Raw genomic sequence first — 26,521 nt, 5'->3', positions numbered from 1 at the left:
GACGAAGAGTGCGGAATGGAAGAGATGGATTGAAAACGGAAAGAGGAGGAAAGAGGCAAGGGAGGAAGAATAGTCATAGAGAGGGAGGAGGAGAAGATGAACAGAGAGGGGAGGAGGAGGAAATGGACAGAGAAAGGGAAGAGCACGAGATAGACAGATAGATGGGAGAGGAGAAGATGGACAGAGAGTGGGTAAAGGAGGAGATGGACTACTAGAAGATTGCAATAAATACATACCTGGGCAATATCGCGTACTCAGCTAGTTATACACCAACCATGACATGTGCGACATAAACGAAAGTTTGGTGGGTGTTTTACTACATATGAAAAGTGATGTCTACTCAGTTTTCTGGTCAGTAGCGTAAGAGCGGGGCCAGTAGCGTCACTTGAGGACGTAAATCAGTTTTACTTAATGATCATTAACGTCCGGACGCCCTGCAGGGTGCATTCTGCTGACACCAAACCACCGCCATTTGCGACTTAGTGGTGCCAAGCGAGAGCTCATTGGAGGGCAGGGTGGAGGTCAGTTGAGTTTTCTGATGAAAGCTGGCTCTGCCCCGGTGCCAGTGGTGACCGTGTGTTGATTAGAAGGGGCCAGTTGAGGGCCTGCATCCAACCTGTTTTCGTGCTAGACACACTGGACATGCACCTGGAGTTACACGCTGGGCTGCGATTTTGTATGACAGTAGGAGCACTGTCTTGGTTATCCCATGCACCCTGACTGCAAATCTGTACGTCAGTCTGGTGACTCGACCTGTTGTATTGCCATTCGTGAACAGCATTACTGAGTGTGTGTTCCAACACGATAACGCTCGCCCACATACCACTATTGTAACCCAGCATGCCCTACAGAATGTTGACATGTTGCCTTGGCCTGCTCGATCAGCAGATCTGTCGGCAATTGAGCAAATATGGGACATCATTGGACGACAACATCAGCTTCATCCACAAACAGCATTAACCGTCCCTAAATTGACCGACTACAACGGAACTTAATACTACAAACTGACATCCGGCACCTATACAACACAAAGCCTGCAATTTCGCATGCTTGTATTCAACACTCTTGCGGTTACACCAGTTATTAATGTACCAGCATTCCGCATTTGTAACAATTTATCTCGGGTTTACATTAACCTATGAACTTGGGATGTTAATCACTTCATTGTATGACCTAGACAAATGTATTCCCAAAATTTCATTACTTTACATTGATTATTTTTTGGTGTTGTGATTTTTTATTTCATCAGTATTTTAAGTATGTGGACAGTTCTACTGCATGAGGCTGAAGGTTTAATATATTACCCTTAGCTGCTGTGGTTACAAATTTTAGCAACTAGGAGGTGTTCTAATTACAAAATCTGAAACAGAAATTTTTTATAGTGTCATATAACTCGCGCTATTTTGAACCTCGTGTTTGCTGCCAAAATATGACAGCGTAGAAATATGCCCACTGCAGGGTGTTAGAAGGTTGAAAATTAAAAATGGGTAATGAAATTTGATTAAATTTAATGTTCTCGTTACCTGGTCGCTAGGTCTGATCAGTATCGATTAAACAAAAAGTTATCTAAATTGCGGTTGTTTCAAAGAAATGACTTTTGCAAGCTGCACATCGAAATTTTTATTTTTATTTATGAACCCAGACGCTTTTCGCCTTTTTTTTGCAAGGCATCTTCAATGGATGTCCTGAAATATTACATGATTTGTCCTTTTTACACATAGTTTATGGTTTCACATCTAGGATATAGATTTAAAAACAGTTCCTTAACATTTTTTGACGAAATGGAAAGGTACTTACAGGTAACTTCTAATTCACTGCATCTAAGCAAACTGCTTTTTCTCACCTGGAAACCAGATGAACGTCTTACAGTTCACTTTCAGTTCACTGTTTTCGTTACACATCACTGTAACTGCCACATTTTTAATACAGAGATTCATTTGTTTTTCTAAGTGTTACCTACTGTTTTGGAAATGTGTGTGTGTGTGTGTATTAGAGAGGGAGAGAGATTTCTTATTTTTTTATTTTTTTTATTCTTAAAAAAATAATAACAATAATTGTTTTGTTTATATGATAATTTTCCTGTAATGTTAAGAGATGTCTTTCATCATTTATTTTAATAATTTTCATGTAATTTTCTCTTGTAGTAGGTTTGTGGTTATTTTTTCTCAAATGTTCTGCAAAAGTTGAGTGGCTCGTTCCAAATTTCCATGCTCTGATATGTTCTTTGTACCGGGTGTCAAATGTTATCTCTAGAGGTGACATGCACTGAGCATCGAATTGACTGAAAGGTGATCACCAAAGTTATCAAGAAAAGTGATTTATTAAATCAATAACGAAAACAAGAAAGTCATTTACAAATGTTTTCAGGGTCGCTTTTACTAGGCAGACATTAGGTGGAACATCTAAGAATCGGCGACTTTACTGACGTCCTGGATCAGCTTTAGGGACGGCGACGGGTGAATTTGACGGTACGCAGGCTCCAGCTGATGGACGCTGATTTTCAGCGGCGGCCGGTTGAGGTGGCGACTTTCCCTTGCATGTCTCGAACGGGTTTGGCGGCGCATGTTGTCGACAGCGGCCAATGGTGAATGGCCTTCTCTCCTCTGTATAAGCCAGGCATGATAAGGGCTGCTATCTTCTGGCAGTCAGTACGTAGTCTGCTCGTCCACCACACGTAGGTTACTACGACGGATTCTTTCTCTGTTCAAAATTTGTGTGGCCGAGTAACACAAGCGGCGCTTATTGAATCGGAGTCAAAACTGGATTAGAGGTTGGAAATTAAACTGCAAACGTAGCATCAGATGGGAAATAAACACATCAAAAAAAGTTGTACACCACCTTGGCTCCGAGAGTTCCGGAACCTGTACAGAAAATTGGAACAGAGATCAACATAAACATCATTTCCGCCATTTTTATTGCCCATGAAAATCACACATTGCATGTTGAACCACCATACAGCGAGACCTTCAGAGGTGGTGGACCAGATTGCTGCACACAACGGTACCTCTAATACCCAGTAGCACGTCCTCTTGCACTGATGCACGCCTGAATTCGTCGTGACATACTATCCACATGTTCAGCAAGGCACTGGTGGTCCAGATTGTCCCACTCCTCAACGACGATTCGGTGTAGATCCCTCAGAGTGGTTGGTGGGTAACGTCGTCCGTAAACAGCTCTTTTCAGTCTATCCCAGGCATGTTCGATAGGGTTCATGTCTGGAGAACATGCTGGACGTTATAGTCGTACGATGTCGTTATCCTGAAGGAAGTCACTCACAGGATGTGCACGATGGGGGCGCGAATATTCGTCCGTGGAGACGAATGCCTCGCCAATATGCTGCCGATATGGTTGCTCTATCGGTCGGGGGATGGCATTCACGCATCGTACAGCCGTTACGGCGTCTTCCTTGACCAACAGCGGCGAACATCGGCCCCACGTAATGCCACCCCAAAACATTAGGGAACCTCCACCTTGCTGCACTTGCTGGACAGTGTGTCTAAGGCGTTCAGCCTGGCTGGGTTGCCTCCAAACGTCTCCAACGACTGTCTGGTTGAAGGCACATGCGACACTCATCGGTGCCAATCCTGAGAGGTCCATTGTGCATGTTGTTGGGCCCATCTGTACCGCGCTGCATGGTGTCGTGGTTCCAAAGGTGGACCTCGCCATGGACGTCGGGAGTGAATCATGCAGTCTGAGTCTTAACACGACGTCCTGTGGTTGCACGAAAAGTATTATTCAACATGGTGGCGTTGCTGTCAGGGTTTCTCCGAGACATAACCTATAGGTAGCGGTCATCCACTGCAGCAGTAGCCCTTGGGCGACCTGAGCGAGGCATGTCATCGACAATTCTGTCTCTCTGTATCTCCTCCATGTCAAAACATCGCTTTGGTTCACTCCGAGACGCCTGGACACTTCTCTTGTTGAGAGCCCTTCCTGTCGCAAAGTAACAAAGCGGACGCGATCGAACCGCCGTACTGACCGTCTAGGCATGGTTGAACTACAGACAACACTCACTGTGCACCTCCTTCGTGGTGGATGATTGTAACTGATCGGCTGTCGGACACCCTCTGTCTACTAGGAGCTGCTCATGCATGGTAGTTTAAATCTTAGGGCTGATTTAGTAACACCTCTGAATAGTCAAAGGGACTGTGTCCGTGATACAAGATCCACAGTCAACGTCTATCTTCAGGAGTTCTGGGAACCCGGGAGATCCAAAACATTTTTTGATGTGTGTAGAAGCCTGACCTAAGGCAAAAATACGGAATAGCGAAGTCGAGTGCTCGTGGGATGATTACTGGACAGTAAGTGAAACTCAACCGTCTCTGGGAAGGGGGCTAAGCCTTCATGGAGCAACTGGGAGCTTACAAGGAATTTTTAAACAATCAGAGCGTAGGCACGTAGTTACCGAGACAAGCAGCAAGCGAAGTTAGAGCCATTAGCGAGATCAGAAAATCAATCAGGAGCTCAAAAAGCTTAGAGGGCCAGCTTCAGAAGCCAAGAGCCCAAGACAAGCCCAGCACACCAGGAAAAACAGGAAGTGAAGATCATAAGCCCACAGAGGCCAATAGCAGATGCTTATTTGCTCGCTCTTTTGCTATCAGTTCCAAGTTCCAGGACGTTGAATTTCTGTTACTGTACACGCTCCTAGGAATCATTCTCACGGTCCAGCAGGATTTCAGGTCGTGGCTTGTCTATTCGCCGGCCCGTGTGGCCGATCGGTTCTAGGCGCTTCAGTCTGGAACCGCGCGACCGCTACGGTCGCCGGTTCGAATCCTGCCTCGGGCATGGATGTGTGTGATGTCGTTAGGTTAGTTAGGTTTAAGTAGTTGTAAGTTCTAGAGGACTGGTGACCTCAGATGTTAAGTCCCATAGTGCTCAGAGCCATTTGAACCTTGTTTATTCAGGTTCAACTCGGAATGGCTCCAGTATGCAGCGGCCAGCGTTTCTTATGTGTTTGTCTCCCGTGTGCAGTTTGACAGTGAAGCAGTTTGCTTCTCTCGGGCCGAAAGGGCGCTGGTCAGCAGGTCCCTTCTGCTAACTGTAAGCCATTGACAACAAAGCATAGCTGGATGTACCAACCTTGGCGTTTCGTCTGTTTTGTCCTCCTCGGAGGCCCTGAAGAGGCTGGGCCGCACCAGTAAACACGTGGTTTCTTTTGTTTGTGGGGACCGGCGGATGTCGGCAGCGACACGTCAGTCTCATTCACCACAACAGCAGTTCAGATACAGACTGCTGTAGTGCTGTCAATCGATGAAATCTGTCGTTTCAAGGGAACGATTCTGATGTTCCACTACCTGTGGATATCTCCACGTTACAAATCTGTTTCAAGGATTGAAAGCGTTGCTTAAGTTCATGCGTTTTTCTCCATTAAAAATATGGTAAGAAACTAGATTATTTCGTTTCGTATGACAAATTATGGGGGATCCTATTTAAAAAAAAAAAAAAACGCAGTTGATATCCGTTTGACCTATGGCAGCGCCGTCTAGCGGACCAACCATAGCACCATCTGGTTTCCCCCTTCAAGATAGACAAGTTTCGTTCTTTGTAGTTTTTTCGTTTGACGCTTATTTCGTGAGATATTTGGCCCGGTCACGATCAATGGACCACCCTGTATAAGACACATATAAATAAACATGTAACCAAGAAATCTGAAAATAAATATAAATCATACACAGTAATACTATTCATTATGAAGATATATGCCACAAATGAAAAAAACTATATACATACAAGACACGTAGGGCTAAGAGATATGAAATAAAAATTAACTTTATACTGCAATAATATTTATCGAAGTGTTATACGTCACAAATGCCAAAATGAAGACACATAAGAGACTAGGAATTAAGACGTGAGGCACCAAAGGTGACCTTAATATGTTCGTCAACGAGCTCTTTCAAATGGATACGAAATGGGTGTCGGATCAGAAACTTAGTCACACAAAGCAACAAGCTTTTGGTGACATACGTTGTTTGTCATGTTCCAAGACGGAAAGGATTGGATGCGTAACGTCTTAACTTTTTTACCATCATTGCACTATGTCCCCTCTCAGTGAGTTTGGCTCAAATGGCTCTGAGCACTATGGGACTTAACATCTATGGTCATCAGTCCCCTAGAACTTGGAACTACTCAAACCTAACTAACCTAAGGACGTCACACAACAACCAGCCATCACGAGGTAGAGAAAATCCCTGACCCCGCCGGGAATCGAACCCGGGAACCCGGGCGTGGGAAGCGAGAACGCTACCGCACGACCACGAGATGCAGGCCAGTGAGTTTGTTTTCCTACCTTATACAGAAATAAGATGGGTACCTACGTTTCTACCACAGAACCTGCAATAATTGTGTGTAGTGTATGCATCACTAATCTCTAGGAAGCCTCCTTCTTATTTACTAGGTCGCATGGTGTCAGCTGTGTGAGCCGCGAGAACGGACTAGAATATCACAAAAAAAGCATGTACCTAACTTCGTATACACGAGCGATCTTAGCCCACCGTTAACTTCTAACATTCAAAATAATCTTATACGCTAACTTCAATGGTATCAGTTTTGCGCTCTTCTTGAACAGATTTGAATTTCAGCAACAATAAAAAGAAAAAAAAATCATGTGTGCACTTAACTTTGTACGGTCAAGTGAGTTCAACCATCCCTTAAATTTTGAACATGCCAAAAATGCTATGATGTGTGAATCGACGTTTCATACACTACTTTACAAAGTTGAAATGTCTTCACCGCCGACCGCAATGTGTTAGTGGTGCGTCTGTGTATGCTGTGGTGTGTCTCTACAAACTACAATAGAAATCTCATCAAATATTGTTGCGCGCTTGGTTTTCACCATTGACGCTGGCATCAGCCCATCGAAAACCTCGCATAGTAATACAATAAAACTTGGACCAGTCACACAGTATTGCAAGTAAATATACACAACAAACAAAAATGACGTACATGGAAATAGCAATGTGCTTGCGTGTGCTGCATGATAATTCCGCTCAACGGGAAATATGATGTTATGAAATGTGGGTGGCTCCTCTCAGCCTCGCACTGCGCATTACGATGGCACACAGAAGCCATAATCACACACATGCGACCGTGATATCATCTCTGCACATGCACACCAAGTGTCCCATACCCCTGCTCCAAACAAAAATGGCTACCTAAGCAAAATAAATACATAACTCTATCCGAATAGGCCATGGAAGATCCATCGATACCTGGCGAGTGATGTGTCATCCTCAGCTCATAGGCGTCACTGGATGCGGATTTGGTGGGGCATGTGGTCAGCACACCGCTCTCCCAGAGCCGGTCTTTCTCAATCAAGTAGCTCCTCAGCAGTCCTCACAAGGGTTGAGTGCACCCCCTTTTTCAACAGCAGATCCGGATGGTCATCGAGCCAAGTGCTAGCCAATACGTCCGACAGTACTTAACTCTGGTGATGTGATGGGAAACGGTGTTACCACTCTAGCAAGGACATTGGCTCGTCTACTAATTACCACGATAGAAAATCTGTTCTCAAATCAACGTGTTGTTAACAGTCAACTGCTATTGTCTATACCGCTACTGCTGTACACTATTCTACTCACCCACAATCTCAGGCTCCGGGTGTTAAACATCTCTGTCTCAATACAGGGTCGTTTTAATGTGAATAATGATGATATGTGTGTGAGACTGAGTCTGTTGTCGAACTGGGGTCTTAGGCGGTAACGTTGCTGTTTGATGCATGTTTCAGTGTCGCAGAGCCCCGCCCCCCCCCTCCCCACCCCTTCCTCACCAAGTACAAACCACTGGACGGCGCGAAACAGTATGGCCGAAAAGGCATAAACAACCGTTGCTGCTTCAGATCACGTTCGAATTTTTTCGAATAGTTTTCAACGGTCCTTAGTGGTTCCACCCTACATAACAGAGCAAAAATTGCGGTCACGCTGCTCTCGAAAGAGTTCAGATGATATTCAGTGGGACTGCAGGCCCACTGTCTCCTTAGAGAAGGGGGTGTCAATTGTATTAAGGTTGTGGAGAGCGTGATCCTGTTGCTCATTGCTCTACGAATGGAGGGAATTACGGGATTTCAAAGAAATGATTCCTTCATTCTTTTCTGCAGTGAATGTTTCAGCCAGTTACAACCACGTCATAAGCATTTTGCTGCAAGCTAAATAAGCTAAATAAGAGTTTCTAAATAATCTATTTTGACAATTAGTGCATTGTGCTGAAAATTTCAAATTAATTTGAAGGGACCCTCTGATGCTGAAGTTCCTGTCTAACTGTAATTAGTGAGGCATTATTTCAGGGCGCTGTACCTCCTGGACGCATTAGAAACTTTTGATCTGAAGTGAAATTATTATTTTCATGGGATATTAAAATCTTTAGTTCACTTACCTTTGCTCATTGGAGATAGGACGTGGTAATGAATGGAGGCCCCTCCAGCACTTTGGCCGAAGATAGTGACTTTGTCTGGGTCACCACCAAACGCTGCTATGTTCCTCTGCACCCAGCGAAGGGCCTCCACTTGATCCTTAAGGCCCATGTTCCCGGGGACGATTTCGTCACTGGTGCTTAAGAAACCTGCAGAACAGTTTCCTTGTAACTTCAATAATGGAAGTGTAAACTCTTATATAGCGTTAGTACATCAAACTACATGTTACACCGATTAACGCACACTCAGAATCCAAGCTGTGTGGATTATAGTTTATTGAAGCTTCTCAGAGGGCCAAATCTAAACCACACCACTCAATTAAATTAAATTCTGTACAATGCAAACAGGTGCATTCACTATTGTTACAAGCTACACATTACTGCAGCGATAAAATACATTTAAGAGCGGCTGCTTCGGGTCAGTACCCGACTGTAGGGTTACCTTCTAATCGAACTTACAGATATTACACACACAATGAACTATCTATAAGAGATATAATCAAAAATTTAAAAAGATGAAAGGCAAACCTAATATAGAACAATCTGTGTGACTCAAACTAAACAAAGTTAGCTATGTAGATTAGATGCCCTACGTGCAGATTGTTACCTTCACTGTTGCAGCAACCTGCAGTTCATTGCAGCACACGTATATTTAAGGGTAGTTAGCTAGCGTAAACAATGTACCATTACAGAGTTTCCATAAGTACACAAGTAACATACATAAAGCGTCGCTCGGGGTGAAAGAAACGGAAAAAGCTGCAGCTGGCTCCGACAGCGACATGAACCTATCACATCTGTCAGAGATCGACCCTCAGTTACTTACAGCCCTTAACACCGGTGGCGCCATGATCTGCAAGCCGTGACCACAATCAAGGCTCTGAAAAGAAGCCATGCCCCTGGAGCGCACGTCACGTCACCTGGCGGGACACCGTTACCACCGTCCAGCAATAACGGGCGCCCTCAACTCTCAGCCTTCTCTGTCCTGTGCTTGCTTAGATGGAACTTTCATTTCGCCGGATGCTATCAGTTGGCTACACTGGCTTGCATTTATGACTCTGGATGGACTCTACTATTGGCCAGCTACCTTCTATTTCTGCAGCTCAGAACTTTATGTGTTTTTACATTCTATCTCTGAAACCCAGAACTTAATGTGTTTTTACACTATGATGACAAAAGTCAGGAGATAGCGATATGCACATATACAATGGTGGTAGTATCACTTACACAAGGTATAGAAAGGCAGTGGATTGGCGGAGCTGTCAATTGTACTCAGGTGATTCACGTAAAAATATTTGCGACGTGATTTCGCCGCGCGACGGGAATTAGCAGACTTTGAAAGCGGAATGGTAATTGGAGACAGAAGCACGGGCATTCAGTTTCGGAAATCTTTAGGGAATTCAATATTCCGAGAGCCACAGCGTCAAGAGAGTGCAAATTTCAGGCATTATCTCTAAACGTGGACAACGCAGTGTCCGAGGGCCTTTACTTAACAACTGGGAGCAGCAGCGTTTGCTTACAGTTGTTTAGTGCTAAGCAACACTGCGTGAAATAACATCAGAAATCGATGTGGGAAGTAGCTCGACACTGCCTGCAGCGCCTCTCCTGGGCTTGTGACCACGTCGATTGGACCACAGACGATTGGAAAACCGTGGCCTGGTTAGATAAGTCCCGATTTCAGTTGGTAAGGCTTCGAATGTGGCGCTCACCCCACAAAGCCATGGACCCATGTTGTCAATAAGGCACTGTTCAACCTGGTGGTGGCTCCATATCGGTGTGGGCTGTGTTTCCATGGAATGCATTTGGTCTCTGATCCAACTGAACGATCGCTGACTGGAAATAATTATGTTCGGCTACTTGGAGTCCACTCGCTGCCATTCATAGACTTCATGCTCCCAATCGACGGAATTTTTGTGGATGACAAAGCGCCATGTCATCAGGCTACAATTGCTCGTGATTGGTACGAAGAATATTCTGAACAAATCGAGCGAATGACTTGGCCACCAAGATCGCATATTTGCGGTTACCGTTAAACCTGAAATCTAGGGATCTGTTGGTAGTCAACAGCTCCTCCGACATTTGCTGGTATAGCCAGCTGCCCATTGCCATTTCTGACACCTAAGCAGAGTTTTAGTGGTATTTGGAACAACAGCTTCAGGACATTCCTCTGCACTGCAATTACACATATCAAAAAAAGGTTTGCATCATCTCGGTTCCAAGAGTTCCGGCACCTGTACAGAAAATTGGAACAGAGATCAGCATAAACATAATTTCCGTCCTTTTGCATGTTCCACCACCATACAGCGAGACTTTCAGAGATGGTGGTCCAGGTTTCTGTACACTCCGGTGCCTCTGATACCCAGTAGCACGTCCTTTTACATTGATTCATGCCTGTATTCGTCGTGCTATACTATCCACGAGTTCAGCAAGGCACTGTTGGTCCAGATTGTCCCACTCCTCAACGGCGATTCGGCGTAGATCCCTCAGAGTGGTTGGTGGGTCACGTCGTCCATAACAGCCCTTTTCAATCTATCCCAGGCATGTTCGATAGGGTTTATGTCTGGAGAACAAGCAGGTTATTCTAGTTGAGCGATGTCGTTTTCCTGAAGGAAGTCACTCACAAGATGTGCACGATGGGGCGCGAGTTGTCGTCCATGAAGACGAATGCCTCGCCAATATGCTGCCGATATGGTTGCACTATCGGTCGGAGGACGGCATTCCCGTCTCGTACAGCCGTTACGGCGCCTTCCATGACCAGCAGCGGCGTACGTCGGCCCCACATAATGCCATGCCAAAACAGCAGGGAACCTCCACCTTGCTACACTCGCTGGACAGTGTGTCTAAGGCGTTCAGCCTGACTGCGTTGCCTCCAAACACGTCTCAGACGTTTGTCTGGTTGAAGGCATACGCGACACTCACCGGTGAAGAGAACGTGATGCCAATTCTCAGCGGCCCACTGTGTATGTTGTTGGGCCCATCTGCACCGCGCTGCATGGTGTCGTGGTTGCAAAGATGGACCTCGCAATGGACATCGGGAGTAAAGTCGTGTGGCTGCACGAAAAGCATTATTTAACATGGCGGCGTTGCTGTCAGCGTTCCTCCGAGCCATAATTCGTAGGTAGCGGTCATCCTCTGCAGTAGTGGTCCTTCTCATTGACAGTTCCTGTCTCTCTGTATCTCCTGCATGTCCGAACAAAATCGCTTTGGTTCACTCCGAGACGCCTGGACACTTCCCTTGTTGAGAGCCCTTCCTGGCACAAAGTAACAATGCGGACGCGACTGAACCGCGGTATTGACCGTCTAGGCATGGTTGAACTACAGACAACACGATTCGGGTACCTCCTTCCTGGTGGAATGACTGGAAATGATGGGCTGTCGGACCTCCTCCGTCTAATAGGCGCTGCTCATGCATGTTTGTTTACATCTTTGGGCGGGTTTAGTGACATCTCTGAACAGTCAAATGGACTGTGTCTGTGATACAATATCCACAGTCAACGTCTATCTTCAGGAGTTCTGGGGACTGGTGTGATGAAAAACTTATTTTGATGTGTGTCGTTTAATTGTACTGCAGGGAGCATTAAATACTGTTACGTTAAGATGTTCGGAGTTTTATTGTGCCTTAGGAGTGGTCGATAAAAGTAAGTCGATAATTTAAAGCCGTGCGTTTGTGTTTAAGATATGCATATATACACGTAGCTCCTTTTAAATAACCATATAAGGCCATCTGGACTTGGAGAAAACCACATATTTAAAACAATAGAGTGGGAGCAGCATACAGAAAACATTCCTGGTAAATCTGCTGTGGTTTCAGTAGTCCCAGGTACATAAAACCTGAGGTTCAGACCGCCGGCCGCGGTGGTCTCGCGGTTCTAGGCGCGCAGTCAGGAACCGTGCGACTGCTACGGTCGCAGGTTCGAATCCTGCCTCGGGCATAGATGTGTGTGATGTCCTTAGGTTAGTTAGGTTTAAGTAGTTCTAAGTTCTAGGGGACTGATGACCACAGCAGTTGAGTCCCATAGTGCTCAGAGCCATTTGAACCATTTTTTTGAGGGTCAGACCAAGGAATGGATGTGAAGTGGCGCGATGAGTCTGCTTTTAAACTGTTTGAATTGGAATGACGTGCTTGCATTTGGATAACAGAAGGAAAACAAAGTAATAAAAACCGTGGTGAGACAGTGTAATGGCCTGGGGATCATATCGTACACCATACAACTGTGAAGAATGTCTATGATGGGATGAGGCGGGAAACAATCCTGCTCTTCGCTTCGTTGCTCCCAGCATATACCCATAGGTCGCACTACTGTTTTCAGAAAAATACTGACTTACCACTGGACTTCATTGCCAGCCTTGTTATGTTACATAGCTGTTCATTTATGGTCTCCCACTCTTTTTTACATTTTGCGTTCAACATAGGTCTGCGAAGGAAAAATTATAGGGTAACATTTACGCAGACATCGCATCCACTTTTAAACAAGAAGGTAACGAGTAAGCCTAGGAGTGGCGATATTTTCTGTGAATAAGACAAACAAAAATAAAAATAATTCGTAAACTGTATAAGTGTTAATAAAAAAAATGGTTCAAATGGCTCTGAGCACTATGCGACTTAACTTCTGAGGTCATCAGTCGCCTAGAACTTAGAACTAATTAAACCTAACTAACCTCAGGACATCACACACATCCATGCCCGAGGCAGGATTCGAACCTGCGACCGTAGCGGTCACGCGGTTCCAGACTGAAGCGCCTTTAACCGCACGGCCACACCGGCCGGCTAAGTGTTAATAAAGCACGCTAGTTGACATGTAAGTGAAGTACCCAGAAGAAATGGTTGGAATACAATGTAAGATCGTTGCGAATCTCTGTGACATGTAGCACGCCACCAGAGTGCATTAAGGTTGTTCGTGTTTAGTATTATTAACAGCGAGGCCTGGCAGGGTGTATAAGAAACGTAAACAATGTCGGAGGTTAAGTGATCACTGTTAAGGCCACAGAGGTGCTGCGTACCAGCATTACGAATCATTATCAGCTTCTGACAGAGTTTGGGAAGAGGCTCATTTTGGGTCTCCATTTGTACGGGTGGTCGAATTGCGCAATGTACAGATTTGTGGGGCATTCGGATGTGACACTGATCAATCAATAAGACAAGATATGAGTATTCCAAATCATCTACACTGTAATTGAGTCACAGCTGCTCCTTCCATCCGGGGGCAATTAATGGACTCCCTGCAACAGTCTGCGCCATTCCGCATCGTTGGTCGCAGACTGGCAGCAGTCAGGCTAGAGAATCGCTGTCCCACGCATAGCCTGCCGTTAATATGAAGGGTGGTGCCGTGAGAAGGAACCATGAACTGCTGGTGGATGGCGTCGCATTGTGTTCAGTGATGAAACAAGGTTCTGCACTATCCCAGATGACTGTGGTCAGCGAGTACGGTGGCGACCAAGGGAGAGGTGCCACTCTTCCAATGTTTTGGAGAGGCACAGTGGCGTTACACCTGGAGTCACTGAGTGAGCAGACTTTGGATATGACTTCAGGTCACGGTTGATGGTGGTTGACGGAACTACGACGGCACAAATGAATGTCACAGACACCCTGCATCATTTTGTGTTCTCTCATATGAAGTGTCGTGGTGCCAATTGTCAACAGGGCAGTGGTGTATGCCTCTATGAACTGTTTTCATGATGTTGAGGTACCTCCATGGCCAGCAAGATCTCAGCTCCATCCCCACGCCAGTATCCAGGATATCAGGGGGCGGTTACAACAGTTGTGCCCACATGGCCTCAGGAGATGATATACTGGCTTTTAGACACCGTTACCATCCGGATGAGTCCATGCGTACAGGCCAGAGGATGTACAACGTCATACTGTTAAGGGAACTCATACTCTCAAGTTCTGTGTTAATGTGACTCGCTTTATTCACCACCGAAGGGTGCTTCACGCTTCGTGTTAGGCAGTATATTTATACAGCAGTTGTTGAGACCTAGTACACGCAGACGAAGAATATGATGTATTATTCAGGGAATATGACTAATATAAGGAGGTAAGATGATTTGAGATATTTACGTCTGTCGAACAACATCAAGTTAAGAACACTCTTAATAGTGAGGTAGTTCTATTCATGAAAATGTTTTTAGAACGGGTTGTATGGTCACACAGAAGCCGAAGTTAACTGGTAAGTTCTATGACACCGTTTCATTTTCCTCGCCGATACTGTTGACATTCGCGTGGTTCTAAATCTCCCAAATCCTCAAGATATATTTCCTGATAACAGCAACGTTTTACATCGCTTCAAAAACGATCTGAATAGTTTTTAGCTACTGGAGTCTACATTTCAAAAATCGTCAAGAAATTTAGAAAGTCTTTGGGGTCAATAGCTTAAATTATCACTGTTACCATTCGTTATTTATGTACAGTTATGTAGAAGTATTCTCGCTGTTACAGATCCTGAACATCGTCTCCATCTTATTATTTATTTCCCCTTCCACTATAAGTAACCACTAGTTCAAATCCATTAGCAAGCAGTCACTCACTAAAACAATGTAAATTTTTCTGTGCAACACTACAGGTTGTGCAACATAGATAGCACAAAAATTGCAAAGCAGTTACCGATTCTCGTTTCGTCTTATCCCTATGATAGTAGACTTCTGGGGAACAGAAAACATAAGAAAATGTAGTAATAATTACACTAAGTTTTAGACGGCTAATTGAGGTAAAATGCTTGTCTTTAGATAGAGAAATAGGACACTTGCAACCGAGTGTAAATTACTTGAAGAACATTTGCACGGTAATTTTTTTATTGTTCAGTAATAGTGGAATCTGGTCAGCACACACGCCAGTGAATCCCTAGAAGAGTGAGCGATAGCTGTAAGCAAGCTTTCTGGCAATAATAAGCTAAGCTAAGACTTGTCTACTAACAGCCGCGATAAGATAGGTAAAGGAGGAAATAGGGTACTCATTTCAATCACTAGATTCTCGGGCATAGTAGATACTAAGAAACTTCGCAAGTACGTTATAAAATTTGTCAACCCACAGCAGAAAGAAATTTCTGAATTAGCTTAATAAACACCAGTTTAATTGACAAATGCCTTCTTTTCTACATTACCTGACAAAACGGGTGCAGCATCCAAAGAGAGAAGAGGTAACGGAATGAAACTTCATGGCTTGAGAGGGTGTGTGATGTGACGTTATTTCAGTAATCACAAAATAGATTCAGATTTACAAATAGCTTGGCAGTTTGAGCCCATTTATCATTGTGACGTTGCACTCGTCTTGCCTAGCTACATGCACTGATTCTCTTGGGAAAGGTGTCGTAAAACACTTCTGTCCCCTCCTGAAGCAAACTGACCCACAACTCATACAACTGGTCTTTGACATCCTCAAACGCAGTTGACATCCGAGGTAGTCCCATACATTTTCTCTCAGGGATATATCTGCTGATCTTTCTGGTCGTGGGAGTACCTCACCATGACACAGGCAGTTTACGAGTCACGCACTGTGACCTGAAATCGTCTCCGATGCCTCCCCATGCCATGGCGCAGGAATAACATCGCTGTGCTTCCCCTGTCGCAAGGTCGCAGTCATTCTCGTCTACGCTGGTCATCTGAAATGGTGTGAACAGCGATTCGTTGCTGAACACAGCACGGTGCCATTTATCACCAGTTTGTGATTACCGGTCATGGCACCCGTCTAAGTGCAGCCGTTTGTGTTGTGTAAATGGCAGCCTGGTCATGGGACAGCAAATCCCTCTTCCTGCCGCTGCCAGTCTTCGAAGGCCGGCCGCGGTGGTCTAGCGGTTCTAGGCGCTCAGTCCGGAGCCGCGCGACTGCTACGGTCGCAGGTTCGAATCCTGCCTCGGGCATGGATGTGTGTGATGTCCTTAGGTTAGTTAGGTTTAAGTAGTTCTAAGTTCTAGGGGACTTAAGACCTCAGCAGTTGAGTCCCATAGTGCTCAGAGCCATTTGAACCAGTCTTCGAACAATGGAGTGGGATGACACAGAATGTTGCATGGCGTCCATTGCTCGATGCCTGCTTTCGGGGAGTCGTGCAATCCAGAATTGGACCAGTGTCAAACCTTAGTGCCCCACAAATCTAGATATTGCACGGTTCTACAAGCTGACCAAATGGAGACCCACAATGAGGCCATTTTCAAAGTCTGTCAAGTATTGATAAGGTTATCTGATACGAGCATTTGCATCTTTGTGTCTTCCACACTTCTACGTGTCGCAAATAACTACAACTCCAACAATTTAAATATACACCGATGGTGTGGACATGTACGAAGTTATACTGACATCTCACCATGTCTTCTTAGTGCTTCACATTTTTTGCAGGGCAGTCTGTTTTGTAGTTTACACCAATACGTAACTTCAGTAGTATTCTAAATTATTACCAAGAAGTCCCAGCCGATAATTTATGCCAACGAATATGACGTCATTGTCCACAAAATAGTCTGCTACCGGCGAACCAGATCCTCCTGTGAAACATCCGCCGTGTATCCAAACCATAACAGCTTTCTGGGTTCCATTTTGCGACGGTGTCTGTCGAAACGTTAAATAACGATAACATCTCGTCAATCCCAATACTTACAATAATAACTTCAAAAAAATTCTGTTTAACTGAGACGTGGAGAAAATAATTTATCGTTGATATTATAAATTGAGAGACATTTTCTGTAAAATAGTACATACCCCTGGACCATGAACATTGAGGTAAAGACAGTCTTCGGCGCCAGACGTCGCACCACTTCGATACTGGGGACACTGCGACCCCACCGCCAGGGCGTCTCTAACTCCAGACCATGCTGCTTTTGTCACTGGTGGCTGTGAAGAGACATCGTTTCGTGATGTGTTAAATTTTCAAAGAGGAAATACTGAGTTACACGAATATTTAAAGACGAATAGCGAAGTTGCAAGGCAGTCCTAATGTGAATAGTTCACGTATGAGGTTGTCTGAAGTCTGGATCTAGTTCACTTCGAATGTCTGTTATAGAAGAATAATCATTATTAATGGGTAAAACGTATGGTCAGGAATTCTGACAGTGTTTCTCGTCTGATAATAAAGCTTGAATACAAAGTATTTCCCCATGTAAAAAAAAGTATTGCTTAATAAGAGGGAGAGTGCCCCGGAGATGGTGTTGAAACTCCTGTGACAGACACTAAAAAAGAGGCCTTGTGAAACACAGGAGATTTTAGCGTTTCAATTCCGAAAGCATTCGCCAACGAAACAACTATGGTGCGAAATTCTGAGAAATTTGGTCCCATACTAAACTTAGCGACAGTCATTCCTGCATAAGAACCATGCATAAAAATATTCTCTCTTCTTTGGCACCAGTAGAGAAAGACAAAAAATTAAGAGACAGAGGGTAAATAAGTACATTTACAACCCTTAATAACGGTGAGCCTATGTTTATAGCTGGGAAAGTATTCAAATAATGTAACAATTTAGTGATGCAGATGTCTACGTTGTACGAGGCAGCAAGGACAGAACAAGATCTGATATATTTCACCAAGTGTGATTAAGCTTGATGGCGTCGAACTTACTCAGTTTAGCTAAATGGCTTTAGTGACTTCATAAGTAATATATGAGAGAGGGGCGCCATTGTTGACTGCGACGGATTTCTTGCTCTGATAATTGGCGTAATGCACAGCAAGAATCGTTAATAAAAAGCTTTGACAAAGAGTGTAAAAGTAAATTTAGAACGTAAACGCGACCATCAATTTTCTGCTCCATGCAACTATTTTCACTGTATTATGATAATTGGAGACGCACGTCTAGGCTATCCCAGCATTGAAAGTACGTCAGGGAGGTGACGTGGAGCCTCGGTCAGCTGATATTCAGAAAGCCAGTACAACTCAAATTAAATGCTTACCACATGTATGTGGTTGGTGATATCCTCATCACCGTTTTAGTGATCAGCATGGATGAATAAGTTCTCTTGCAGAAGAGGCAGTCCATTCTTCCCAGCAATTCTCTTTTTAATACCCATTTGATACGGGGTATGACACTACTTGTGTTTCGTAAGCAAGACACCTATGAGAGATTGGCGCTATTACTGGCTGCGTCTGTAACGCCTTCAGGTTATTTGTGCAATTCTGAATTATCTGATCAAGATAAGTTTCAAAAACATTTTAGAAGACTCAGCAGTGCTTTTGTATTTGCTGGTGTTCTGGGAGTCACAAGAATAAAATTTTTTATCCTCAATGGGTCTTCCAGAACGAAACTGTGTTTCTAATTTGTCAAAGAATGACATTTTGCAGAAGCGTATCTGTTACCTGATGCAAAATGTTTATAACCCACACCAGCAATCATTGTTTAAAAAAGACAAAGGCAGTGTAATCGGTTTCTCATTTACACATTCATCGTCAGACGGCTTGCATGCACCAGTGTATAGTGCGCGAAAAATGCCATGGCCTCTAGATACGCAAGCGCTAGGGAAGTGAGGGGAGAGTGGCAATGGCGGGAGATCGCTCAGATAGCTATTGGGGAAATGTCGACCTTTGGAGGGGAAGTGCCATTTCAAACTGAAGCCTGCGATCACATTTTTTGTAAATGTTAAGTGGGACCCGCCCACGCCCACGCTTGCATGGTAACCAGTCAAAAAGATCAACTGTTACCTCTTCTTTCTTTCGTGTCTGAAAAGAATTCCGCCAAAAATGCAGAGATTTATTTTCGCTTGGCTTGTTAACCATTTGTAATTTTCAGAGAAGCGTTATGAGTGGCGAATTTTGAGTAAAACTTACACATTTCTCTGATTACCATGTCAAAATTTGCTTCTTTTGCCAAAAGCTGCGCATAGTGGCCAGCGGTTTGGGGCGCCATGTCACGGATTGCGCAGCCCCTCCCGCCGGAGATTCGAGTCCTCCCTCGGGCATGAGTGTGTGTGTGTTGTTCTTGGCATAAGTTAGTGTAAGTAGTGTTTAAGTCTAGGGACAGATGACGTCAGCAGTTTGTTCCCTTAGGACTTCACACACATTTGAACACTTTTTTTTTGCCAAAACACAGATGAATTTACACTGTCTCATGTAACTAATATGTGCAGACACACTTGCGAAAGAATTCTGAGACAGTGGTTTATTAAGTCTACTAAGTGAGGAACTGTGGAAAAGTAAATACAGTAGCTTGTGAAAAAGCACATCACCGGTACAAAAAAAAAAAAAAAAAGTGTAGTGTCTTGACACACGTTGTTCGAAAACCCATACCATTTCTTATTTCACCAGCTATCGATGGCCCTTAAAAATTACATTCTTTCACCGGAGAAGTCTGTAGTTATCGAGATAATACGGTAGATAATGAAGGCTTACACAATAACTATATGGTAAAATAGTCTCCTCTTTGCGTGCTATCATTCGAAAAAATCTCGTTTTGATGTCCGATACCGTTTATGAATATGAATTTCATCTGGCTTTATCGCTGCCGCGGCGCTATCACAAATGAATGTGCTACATCAGATCAATTTTCTAGAGATCGCTGACTGACAGATACCTCTCTAAATTTCATACGAAACAACATGCGTGTTATGTAATATCCATCAAACTCAAAATCATAGCGACCTCTATTTTGCGTTGCGCACTTTTTCGAACGTCGCACAGTGTCTTACTTTCACGTAAATATCACAATAACTAAGACCGTTAAGGAAATGATGGGCACATCATCATGAACCTGACGTTTAAAGGTACAAGTAAAGCATAAACGATTTTTTTTTACCTAATAGTAACTGTAAGATCGTTTGAGAAAGACTGCACGACGCACGTCTCCATTCTGTCATCGCTGACTGGCCGAAAGGTGGGAAACACTTGTCGCTCTCTCCTTCCGAACAAACAAAAGAACTTGCCCAGCGCTTTGGAAGAAAACTGGGAAATGCACATCGGCCACCACAAACTGCGCGAGTTGTACCAAGTGTTTTGTTACAAGCATGCAAACAGTCTGCGGATGAACGACTAAATTCCAGAGCTGTAATGGTTATATCTTTGTTTTCTATAGCTGGTTACTGCTGTACGCTATAAACATTTTTTATGACTTTTTTTGGTATGAACATAGAGAGATGAAAAATTTTACAATACAGTAATATGTGTATCAGTCGATGTAAACATAATTTTTGTTGCACTGACTTTACTTCAACATCTGATATTGAGCACTGTTTGCGTTGGAGAATTCTTCCTTTTTTTTTAATTTCAGTAATACTAGTGATGTATTTACTTTTGCCAGTAGTTATGTTTGCTGTCAGTTTTTACTTACTGTGGTTTTGTATCGCATGCTTCAGTGTTCTAAGACCATGGTTTCTTCTGTTTAGAGTTTTAAGTGTTGCTATCTAAGTAGTTGTGATGGGGAAACATATGTTATATTTTCATTACGCTCATTTGGATTTGTCCAGTTACTGAATTTTCCTATAGAAATTATTTACCTTTCATATGTGGCAAATGAACTGACAACAAAACCAAATACACTCCTGGAAATTGAAATAAGAACACCGTGAATTCATTGTCCCAGGAAGGGGAAACTTTATTGACACATTCCTGGGGTCAGATACATCACATGATCACACTGACAGAACCACAGGCACATAGACACAGGCAACAGAGCATGCACAATGTCGGCACTAGTACAGTGTATATCCACCTTTCGCAGCAATGCAGGCTGCTATTCTCCCGTGGAGACGATCGTAGAGATGCTGGATGTAGTCCTGTGGAACGGCTTGCCATGCCATTTCCACCTGGCGCCTCAGTTGGACCAGCGTTCGTGCTGGACGTGCAGACCGCGTGAGACGACGCTTCATCCAGTCCCAAACATGCTCAATGGGGGACAGATCCGGAGATCTTGCTGGCCAGGGTAGTTGACTTACACCTTCTAGAGCACGTTGGGTGGCACGGGATACATGCGGACGTGCATTGTCCTGTTGGAACAGCAAGTTCCCTTGCCGGTCTAGGAATGGTAGAGCGATGGGTTCGATGACGGTTTGGATGTACCGTGCACTATTCAGTGTCCCCTCGAAGATCACCAGTGGTGTACAGCCAGTGTAGGAGATCGCTCCCCACACCATGATGCCGGGTGTTGGCCCTGTGTGCCTCGGTCGTATGCAGTCCTGATTGTGGCGCTCACCTACACGGCGCCAAACACGCATACGACCATCATTGGCACCAAGGCAGAAGCGACTCTCATCGCTGAAGACGACACGTCTCCATTCGTCCCTCCATTCACGCCTGTCGCGACACCACTGGAGGCGGGCTGCACGATGTTGGGGTGTGAGCGGAAGACGGCCTAACGGTGTGCGGGACCGTAGCCCAGCTTCATGGAGACGGTTGCGAATGGTCCTCGCCGATACCCCGGGAGCAACAGTGTCCCTAATTTGCTGGGAAGTGGCGGTGCGGTCCCCTACGGCACTGCGTAGGATCCTACGGTCTTGGCGTGCATCCGTGCGTCACTGCGGTCCGGTCCCAGGTCGACGGGCACGTGCACCTTCCGCCGACCACTGGCGACAACATCGATGTACTGTGGAGACCTCACGCCCCACGTGTTGAGCAATTCGGCGGTACGTCCACCCGGCCTCCCGCATGCCCACTATACGCCCTCGCTCAAAGTCCGTCAACTGCACATACGGTTCACGTCCACGCTGTCGCGGCATGCTACCAGTGTTAAAGACTGCGATGGAGCTCCGTATGCCACGGCAAACTGGCTGACACTGACGGCGGCGGTGCACAAATGCTGCGCAGCTAGCGCCATTCGACGGCCAACACCGCGGTTCCTGGTGTGTCCGCTGTGCCGTGCGTGTGATCATTGCTTGTACAGCCCTCTCGCAGTGTCCGCAGCAAGTATGGTGGGTCTGACACACCGGTGTCAATGTGTTCTTTTTTCCATTTCCAGGAGTGTATTATGTATTGTTTAATTACATATGAGCTTGCATGTTGCCTTGTGATGAACTGGCAACACATTTACGTTCAGTGAGAGGAATACTTCGTGAATGTTCCAGGATCTACCAGCAGTGTGCATCATGCTGCTGTACCTAATTCTGACAGCTTAACTCATAGTGTCGCACCTTCTGATTTTGGGGAGAATACTGACCATTGCTGTAGAATACTTCTAAAGCGACGTTTCCGTTAGACCTTGTGTAACGTGACGATAAAGAGCTGAACTCAAGAGGAAGGAAATTTGCTAACAAAGGATGCGACTGAAAGATTCAAAACGCGAGGTAAGAACACGATCAAGAAGAAATTTTTTGTGAATTCCAGGGTAGAAAGGATAAATCTTTTGCTTACACTCCTGTTGTGGGTGACTTCTATTACAGATGTGAGACACTTTGATTTCTACTGGAAGAGACTGTGACTTATGTAGTCTTATAAAAGATTTCTACTGGAGGCTGCCCACGTCCCGGTAACGAGGTGCGCTAAAAAAGGCATTAGTGGGGGCTGAGCTAACTGGAGTGGGGGGGTCGGTGGAGGGCGCCTCGTGTTGATTTAGGGGGACAGGTAGAGGAAACGACACACAGTTTGCCACAAAATAAAATTGAGCACCGTAGAAGATCTCTTTGTTAACCACCAAACAGACTAACACTTGGGAAACTATATTACACCTTAGTAGTTTTGGACACTGGTTGGCAATGTAAGACAATACATTGCGAATTGAAGTTTCGCCGCTGCTGGAAGATTTTAGAACCCCAAAAGCAAATGGTATTTTCAGTTTGTAGGGAATCAGAGGCAAACGCTGAAAACGTTTATTTGGATTTTGCAACACAATGCTATATGTACCCTTGCTGCTAGTCAGTACCCATTTGGTGTTCTGACTTTCTTAGGAATGATATTGTACTGTTAAGTCTATCTCTATGGTTTGTCAGCATGTGACTTCAGCTTGCAAAAGGAAATTTTTTTCTAGAGAGAAGACAATGCCCTTCCTGAACCCCCGCTGGGTATACCCTTGATGCTAACACACAGGAGAGAAAGTGTGACTACTAATGTTCTGTTTGGCTCAGAGTCAAAAGTAACTAACACTCAAGAACACTGTGATTATTACCAACAGAATGGGCATATTTTTGTTTCTAAATTATGTCTCCGATGGGGAGAAGTCAGTTACTTTGTCTAAATAACTCCAGGTAACTTTTTAATATTTGTTTTGAGTTGTAACCGTCATCGATTTAGCTGTGGTCTAAAATAAATGATTCTTGTAGAGGAACTAAATAATATGCACTACATTTCAGCTGTTAGTGCACCATTACCACTGGAGTCACTTTAATTAACCATCGCTATTATAATTTCCTACAGTGATTTGCATTAAATTAACCGGTCATCACATAAATTAGCACCCCGTCCTCTAACCTCAACGCCAAGTACTCATGAATGCCTAACTAAAGTGGTAAAGGTGACCTAAGCATGCACCAACCTGTCTCTGAACAGTTCTGTTTTGGCAAATAGGTAGATAAGGTACTAGCTCATACTATTCCAAACGGAACTATGGAAATTAGCAAAAAAAAAAAGGTAAATAAGGGAAGGATGTCATATTTCATACAAGTCGGCTTACACACTCAGTGGTGCATGAGGTGTAAGAACTGAGTGTGGTAGCTGTCTTAAAGGTTACCACACGACACTTCTCAGCTGTTAGCGGAGATAATATTATTCGGCAAACTTTATAAGTTTCTGTCTCAGTTCTCTTAAGGAATTTAACAACTATTTTGCTTTATTAATGATGTTCTTTACTTTTTATATTTGGCCTCCGAAAGATTGTAAGTGGTATACTATCATGCACACGGTATAGGAGGTTTGCAATCTTATGGTGTTCATTGTACAAGACAAAGTCGCTGACATCTGTTGTCTATATCCCAGTTTATGATGTACAAGTACTACAGTAACTGCTTCTTTTGGGGGTACCCAACTAGTTTCATTGCATCGTGATTGGAATTTTTTCTCCGCTTTTGAATGATTTCAAATACTGGCACAAAGTTAATCGTCTCTCCATACATAATGTAAACATTCAAAGGCCAAAACATGCAAAGTTTGTGTGAGAACTCCACATGAAACGTATCTACATTGCCAGTGTAGAGCTGTCTGTTGAATTTAATAGTTGAAATTTCGTCAGCTGAATATTTCAATATTGAATCACTAGCGTTTGCTGTATAATCATGGTCTAAGAGCTCAGCTGCGAACGATGTAACACATTGTGAGGAATGAACACCCGGGAAGTACATACATAAATCTCTGCTTCCGGTATGTTGCATCACCATTAACTTCATCGTGCCAGCAACGGCTCGGTTATTCTGTGCTCCGTTAGACAGAATAAGCAAATGATTCTGTTGCATCTGCAAACATCAATGGAAAGTAAATTGATATAGACTGTATGTCATATAAAGATCCATTACATCTCATACTGCATAAGGAATCACGCATAGGAGAATCTTGCTGAACAGAACACTGTATGGTGTAGGACCTTGTGCGGACTGCTTCGCTTCAGACACTACCACTGACTGGGAATCAGGTGATTATAGGGTTTAATAAATTAAGTTCTGTAAATTGCTCGATTGGCTGCAACTTTGAGAACTGCTTACTTTACTTCTCCCGGAGAACAAGCCGTGCGATTGACTGTTTTAGCGGTTTTGGTTCTTGACCACCATAGCACTGAAACAAGTATTACTATAGCGTTCAGTCAAGAAACAGCCACTTGCTGCCCCGCATAGCGATCACACACACACACACACACACACAAGAAAAATCCGCAATTGCAATCAGCACGAATCTGCTGGCTTGCTGCTGTGACACTAACAATGGTGATCTTCAAACGTCTACTCAACCGTGCTGTGGTTTTATGAACCGAAGTGTGTTTATCACTATACAAGAGAAACACACACATTGAGATATCTTCAATCTCTAGTAATATTTGTGTCAGTGCCAGAGAATGAGTAAATGCATGAACATACCTGAAAACGTAGATCTCCAACTGGGGGCTCTGCATATGGAATACCTTGAAACCTGTAAATAGGATTTCCGGTGTATGTCAGTGACAACACGCCTCTGAGTGTTCCTTCTTGTGTGTCCACTGTTACGTAGTCTTGGGCCTGTAACATAGAGAAGATGATTAAAGAAGTAATACACTCCTGGAAATGGAAAAAAGAACACATTGACACCGGTGTGTCAGACCCACCATACTTGCTCCGGACACTGCGAGAGGGCTGTACAAGCAATGATCACACGCACGGTACAGCGGACACACCAGGAACCGCGGTGTTGGCCGTCGAATGGCGCTAGCTGCGCAGCATTTGTGCACCGCCGCCGTCAGTGTCAGTCAGTTTGCCGTGGCATACGGAGCTCCATCGCAGTCTTTAACACTGGTAGCATGCCGCGACAGCGTGGACGTGAACCGTATGTGCAGTTGACGGACTTTGAGCGAGGGCGTATAGTGGGCATGCGGGAGGCCGGGTGGACGTACCGCCGAATTGCTCAACACGTGGGGCGTGAGGTCTCCACAGTACATCGATGTTGTCGCCAGTGGTCGGCGGAAGGTGTACGTGCCCGTCGACCTGGGACCGGACCGCAGCGACGCACGGATGCACGCCAAGACCGTAGGATCCTACACAGTGCCGTAGGGGACCGCACCGCCACTTCCCAGCAAATTAGGGACACTGTTGCTCCTGGGGTATCGGCGAGGACCATTCGCAACCGTCTCCATGAAGCTGGGCTACGGTCCCGCACACCGTTAGGCCGTCTTCCGCTCACGCCCCAACATCGTGCAGCCCGCCTCCAGTGGTGTCGCGACAGGCGTGAATGGAGGGACGAATGGAGACGTGTCGTCTTCAGCGATGAGAGTCGCTTCTGCCTTGGTGCCAATGATGGTCGTATGCGTGTTTGGCGCCGTGCAGGTGAGCGCCACAACCAGGACTGCATACGACCGAGGCACACAGGGCCAACACCCGGCATCATGGTGTGGGGAGCGATCTCCTACACTGGCCGTACACCACTGGTGATCGTCGAGGGTACACTGAATAGTGCACGGTACATCCAAACCGTCATCGAACCCATCGTTCTACCATTCCTAGACCGGCAAGGGAACTTGCTGTTCCAACAGGACAATGCACGTCCGCATGTATCCCGTGCCACCCAACGTGCACTAGAAGGTGTAAGTCAACTACCCTGACCAGCAAGATCTCCG

At 44.8% G+C, this 26,521-nt stretch overlaps 1 protein-coding gene across 1 annotated transcript in view; it reads right to left on the bottom strand.

The window, feature by feature from the left end:
- Positions 1–26,521, bottom strand: part of LOC126236944 (esterase FE4-like) — a 67,929-nt gene that overhangs the window by 28,023 nt on the left and 13,385 nt on the right. Inside the window, exons 2-5 of the mRNA XM_049946638.1 lie at positions 25,293–25,430; positions 17,086–17,217; positions 16,788–16,935; positions 8,371–8,556 (exon numbers count right to left, since the gene is read on the bottom strand). Of these exons, the coding sequence (XP_049802595.1) occupies positions 8,371–8,556; positions 16,788–16,935; positions 17,086–17,217; positions 25,293–25,430 (604 nt within the window). The remainder of the gene's footprint in view (positions 1–8,370; positions 8,557–16,787; positions 16,936–17,085; positions 17,218–25,292; positions 25,431–26,521) is intronic.

Source organism: Schistocerca nitens, chromosome 2 (assembly GCF_023898315.1).
Source record: "Schistocerca nitens isolate TAMUIC-IGC-003100 chromosome 2, iqSchNite1.1, whole genome shotgun sequence".
Lineage (NCBI taxonomy): Eukaryota > Metazoa > Arthropoda > Insecta > Orthoptera > Acrididae > Schistocerca > Schistocerca nitens.
This window is presented reverse-complemented; position numbering and strand designations above follow the sequence as displayed.